This window comes from Condylura cristata, unplaced genomic scaffold (genome assembly GCF_000260355.1).
Source record: "Condylura cristata isolate star-nosed mole 26May11 unplaced genomic scaffold, ConCri1.0 scaffold00015, whole genome shotgun sequence".
Taxonomy (NCBI): Eukaryota; Metazoa; Chordata; class Mammalia; order Eulipotyphla; family Talpidae; genus Condylura; species Condylura cristata.
The window spans coordinates 2423765-2428542 of record NW_004567116.1 but is presented as its reverse complement, the minus strand read 5'-3'; the positions used below and the strand labels follow the sequence as shown (position 1 = coordinate 2428542).

Below are 4778 nucleotides of genomic sequence, written 5' to 3'. Positions count from 1 at the left end.
CCAAATTTTCACATGTCCGGGACCAGCCGGAGTCTAGCCCTCTTCAAGCTCTTTGCTCCTTCATGTCTCTCCGTCCTGGGATCAGGGTGGGCCCTGCCGGAGGGTGTCAAGGGGAGCTCTCTGATTCAGGGGCTGGAGGGAGGCTCCGGGGCCGTTCTGAGACCTGGAGGGGGAGGAGAAGCAAGTTAGGACTGCCAGAGGCCCCCCCAGAACCCCTTGGCTGCTGCAAGAGGGCCCTCAGAGGATGCCAGATGGGGAGAGTACAGGGTAAGAATCTGGAAACTCCTTTACCCTGAAACCCAAATCAAAGTCCCTGTGTTTGTTCATTCCATTCTTCACTCAATCAACAAACGTGCTTTACTCAGGGGCCGAGGACAAACTTGACCCCTAGAAACAAGGGAGGGCGGTACCCACAAAAACCACTGCACAGCAGGATGGACAAGCCATCGGGAGAAAGGGCGGAGGCCAAAGGTGGCTCCAGCCCCAGGAGCCAGTGACCGCCGGAGCGGGCAGCCCGGCTGGCATCAGACTGAGGACAGGAAAAGGCCCTCAAAGCTGAGGGCCGGCAGGGCAAGAGCCTGAAGGGGCAAAAGAACAAGACCAGACCCGGGGCTCTGAGGGGGCTGCTGTGGCTGGGGGGGGCCGCTGGGACGTGGCCGCAAGGGGTGTGGGCGCCTTCCCAGCAGCTCCTGGGTCTTCCCAGCCCCCAGCAGAACACACTGCTTTCTTCTCTGAGCCGGGGGTTGGGCATCTGTTAAGAATCCCACGAGCGCGCTTTCTGGGGCGGCCCTTCTCCCCATGTGCCAAGAAGCAGTGCTGAGGTATCACAGCCCCTCAGAACGGGCCTCACCATAGTCACCTCAACTTACAAGCCAGACAAGCTCAGGGAGGCTGGGTGCCCCCTTGAGCCAGACTGCTGGACCACCTGGAGCAAGATTTCTACGTAGGCCCACCTGCTGAGCCTCTTTCGGGGCCCAGGGAAGCGACGGGCTCAGCTTGTCCTCGGCCTTGGTCCCGGGGGCAGGTCTGAGCACAGGTCAGAGCACATCCCCTCTGCTCACCTGTATCAGGGAGGCGGCAGGACTCAGAGAACCCTGGGGACTGGACACAGACTCGCTGGATAGAGATGTCCATGGTTTCTTCTTCACTACTCCAGGAGCAGGTTGAGAGGACAAAAATCTAAGGTCAGATTTGAGGGATCCAAAGAGGGTGGAGATTTGGGGGAGGGCCGTGGAGGTGCTGGAGGTGGTGGCGTTATCCTTACTGGGGTCTGCAGCTGCAGCCAGCCCTTCGCTGCCCATGGAGGCTGGGCGCCGCGAGGCTTCCGAGAAGCTGTGGGGTCGCTGCGGGCCGGAGCTGCGGGCCCCTCGGCCATTCTCATCCGGAGCCTGTTGGGGCACAGTGCGGAAGGGCTGGGAGCGCAGCACCCAGGCTAGGCCTGCTGCATAGCGGGTGGAGGCACGGGTTGAGGTCCAGGTGCCGAGGGTCGGGGTTGCAAAAGTAAGTAGGCACAGGCCGGCGATTGGCTCAGCCTCGCCGGGAGGCTTGCGATTGGCTACTCACCGGGGACAGGTCCCTGGCGCTGGGCCTCCCGTCAACACGGCCCATGTGCACCAGGTGGTTGAAGTTGGTGGGCGGTGAGATGAGCTTGGAGCGCACAAAAGGGTCCTTCAGCATCTCCCTGCAGGCGGATGTAAGGTTGGGGCGCTGAGGTGCCACTTTTACCACGCACCCCCCGGGACTCCAACCATGGTCCTTCCCCCCTCTGCCCTGGGGCTCACCCGAGCCCCCACCCCCACCCCTACGGAGCACCCCAGGCCTGCCCCTTCGCCCCAGGCCCCGCTCCTCGTCCCAGACCCCGCCCTGCACCCAGGCCCCGCCCCTCGTCCAGGCCCCGCCCCAGCCCCAGGCCCCGCCCCCGCCCCAGGCCCCGCCCCCGCCCCAGGCCCCTGCGGCCAGTCCAGCCCAGTCACCTGCGCTGCTGCTGCCGCTGCTCCTCAGACACGCGGAAGAAGAAGCGGCGCTTGCTCTTGGTGCGAAACAGCTGGCGCCGGCTGTTGTCCGTGAGGTCGGGGATGTCGAACTCGTCCTTCTCTGTGGGAGAAGCAGAGAGCTGGGCGGTGCCCACCGCCCCCATCCCAGCCAGGGCGCAGGGGGCCCACCCACACGTGTGCCCAGGTGAACACACAGGTGAACGCACTGACGCGCACACGACCCCGCACCTGACAGCTGGTTCCTGAGGTAGGTCAGGCGGACCTTCTCGGTGCCATAGAGGAACAAGGAGCCCTCTGGGTTCAGGGGTCGCACCTGAGGCAGCAAGCACAGAAGTCACCCCGGCACGCTCCACCCCACCGGGCCCCAAGGTCTGGGCACGCCCTCACCTTCTTGAGCGGCACCGTCTGGACCCATTCTGCTCTCCTCACGTCAAACACATCCATGGCGTTCTCGCTGAACACTGTCAGGTAGGGGGCTGTGTAGCCTGCAGGTAGCAAAACGGCTGTGCTGTGCCCCCTAGCCAGCGCCTCTCTCACGCCACAGCGTGGGAACACCCTGTGCCCTGCCGCCGCACAGCGGCTTCCACACCCCACCCCGAAGACTCTCTAGCCGCCCCACCCGCCTCCACAACAAACCAGCGATAGCATCAGGAGCCTCATTGGGGCTGTGCAGACATAGTTCCAGCCACTTGGCATATTTTTTCTCTTAACTTCTCAAACAACTCTGGGCAAGTAGTGTTCTCATCTCTACCTTAGAGACGAGGGACGAGATGCCCACACTAGGTAGTGGCCAAGGTCACCCAGAGGGAGGGAGAGTGGGAATCAGGTCCAGGCACCCTGGGCCCTAGCTTGTCTGTGCTGCGGCCCCACCCCAAGAGAGCCACTGTTCACCCCAGGGGCTCTGCCCCTGCCCCCAGGCCACCCCACCACATCAGTCACCTGTGAATGTGCCAGAGGCCCCACTGCCGGGTACGTGCATTAATTTGTTCAGTCAATCGAGCATTCCCTCGTTCCTCCCTCCCCAAAGCCATAGCCCCCGGGGGTGTGTGCCTGGCCAGGGGCACGCTCCAGTGCCCCGCACCAGTCAGTACAGGACGGTGCTGAGAGCCAGGGCAGAGGTCCAGCGGGGAGGAGTAGCCGAGGACCAGCGGGGAGCGTGAGAGCAAAACTGTCACATCGCTTGGCGCAGGGAGTCTGAGAAACATGTCGCGAGGCAATGTTGTGTGAACGCCACAGCATGCAGCTGCCCAAGCCCGGGGGCCGGCCGCGCCTGGCCTCCAAGCCCAGCCCCTCGGACCACCCAGCCTCAAGGGGTTGAGGGCCGACTGCAATGCTGTCAAGCGACACGTAGCCAAGTGACAGTGACAGCAGTGCCAGCGGCCATGAAAGGGGAGCCCACCCATTCCAGGCTGGGGGCAGGCGCTGTCCGGGCCCGAGTGGGTCGACTGCGAGGAGAGCAGTGCAGCCGGGATACGGCTCAGACGCGGGGGGCCGGGGGCAGCGCAGGATGTGGCCTCCGGGAGGGAACCCACCGGCCTCCGAGGCCAAGCCCGGGGCTGGCAGGACCCTGTCTTCACGTGTGTGGCACCCTGGAGGTGCCCAGCTCCACCCGCCCGCTCCCCTCCCGGGCCTCACCCCAGCCCGTGGGCATCGCCGGCCACAGCAGCTCTTGGATGCGAGACTTGCGTCCAGTGCTGTCCACATAGACACCGGCAGTGGTGAAGAGCAGCAGGAACTCGCTGAGGCTGAGCTCCACGGCACCCAGCGCCTCGCCCAGGCCCCCACGGGACGGCGGCAGGTCCTCGGGCACCAGGCCAGTCCCCAGGATCACGGGCGCAGCCTCGTTGAGCAGCGGGTACAGGGCGAAGGTGCCGGCGGCACCCACACACAGCCGGTCGCCCAGCAGCCCCAGGCTCTGCACCGGCGCGGGCGCCTGCAGCTCGCGGATACGGCGCTGCCAAGGCCCCGGGCCTGGGCCCAGCTGGTAGCAGAGCACCTGGCGCTTGACGGCTACGCAGAGCACGGGGGTGCGGGCCTGCAGGATGCGCCCCGCTGCCAGCACCTGGCAGCCTCGCGACTCGGGGATCTTGGTGCCAGCCGCCTCCATGCTCTCCAGCTCACTCAGGGCAAAGAGGCGCACGCTAGGGCCGCGGCCACACAGCGCGGCCAGGAGGCCCGCCGCGGGGCTCACCGCCAGCCGCTGCACCCTCCGGCACTCGCCCACCTGGAAGATGTCTGCGGGTTGGGGAGGGAGCGTGTCACCAGCAGGCGCCGGCCAGGCGCCCCGCCCAGCGGGCACGTACCGTTGCTGCGCAGGTGGATCACAAACAGCCCTTCCTCGGTGCCCAGAGCAAGCCGCTCCTGGTCTGGAGAAGCAGCGACAGGGTCAGGGTCAGGGGCACCTGGCAGTGGGAGCGCAGCCCCGGGCCCGCAGGCACCAGTGGCCCTGCGTCACGCCCCTTCCCCCGAGTCTGAGCTGGCTCGAAGCGGGGAGGGCCATGGGGCGAGACCCACCAGCCCCAGCTGCTTGGGCTAAGTCACATCCCCTCTCACAGCCTCAGCCTGGCATGTAAAGTGGGGAGGAGGAGGGCACCTTTCCCACAGAGCAGCTGCGGGGCTGGGAAGAGACCAAGTGAGTCGGACGAGCGTGAAGCAGAGCCAGCACCCTGTCCGGCCCCTCTGCTCACAGGCACCCCCGCCCCCCGCCAAGCGCCCTGCCCTGCCACTGCTCCCCGAGCACCGATGCCCCCTCACCGGGCACCCCGATGCCCCCTCACCGGGCAC

The 4778-nt window shown here is 66.0% G+C and overlaps 1 protein-coding gene across 1 annotated transcript in view; it reads right to left on the bottom strand.

Moving 5' to 3' along the window:
- Positions 1 to 4778, bottom strand: part of CDC42BPG (CDC42 binding protein kinase gamma (DMPK-like)) — a 16139-nt gene continuing 11361 nt past the window's right edge. Inside the window, 10 exon segments of the mRNA XM_004683360.2 lie at positions 1 to 163; positions 1062 to 1147; positions 1265 to 1388; positions 1564 to 1681; positions 1974 to 2094; positions 2223 to 2307; positions 2382 to 2479; positions 3630 to 4229; positions 4298 to 4364; positions 4367 to 4396. Of these exon segments, the coding sequence (XP_004683417.1) occupies positions 107 to 163; positions 1062 to 1147; positions 1265 to 1388; positions 1564 to 1681; positions 1974 to 2094; positions 2223 to 2307; positions 2382 to 2479; positions 3630 to 4229; positions 4298 to 4364; positions 4367 to 4396 (1386 nt within the window). The 3' untranslated portion in view covers positions 1 to 106.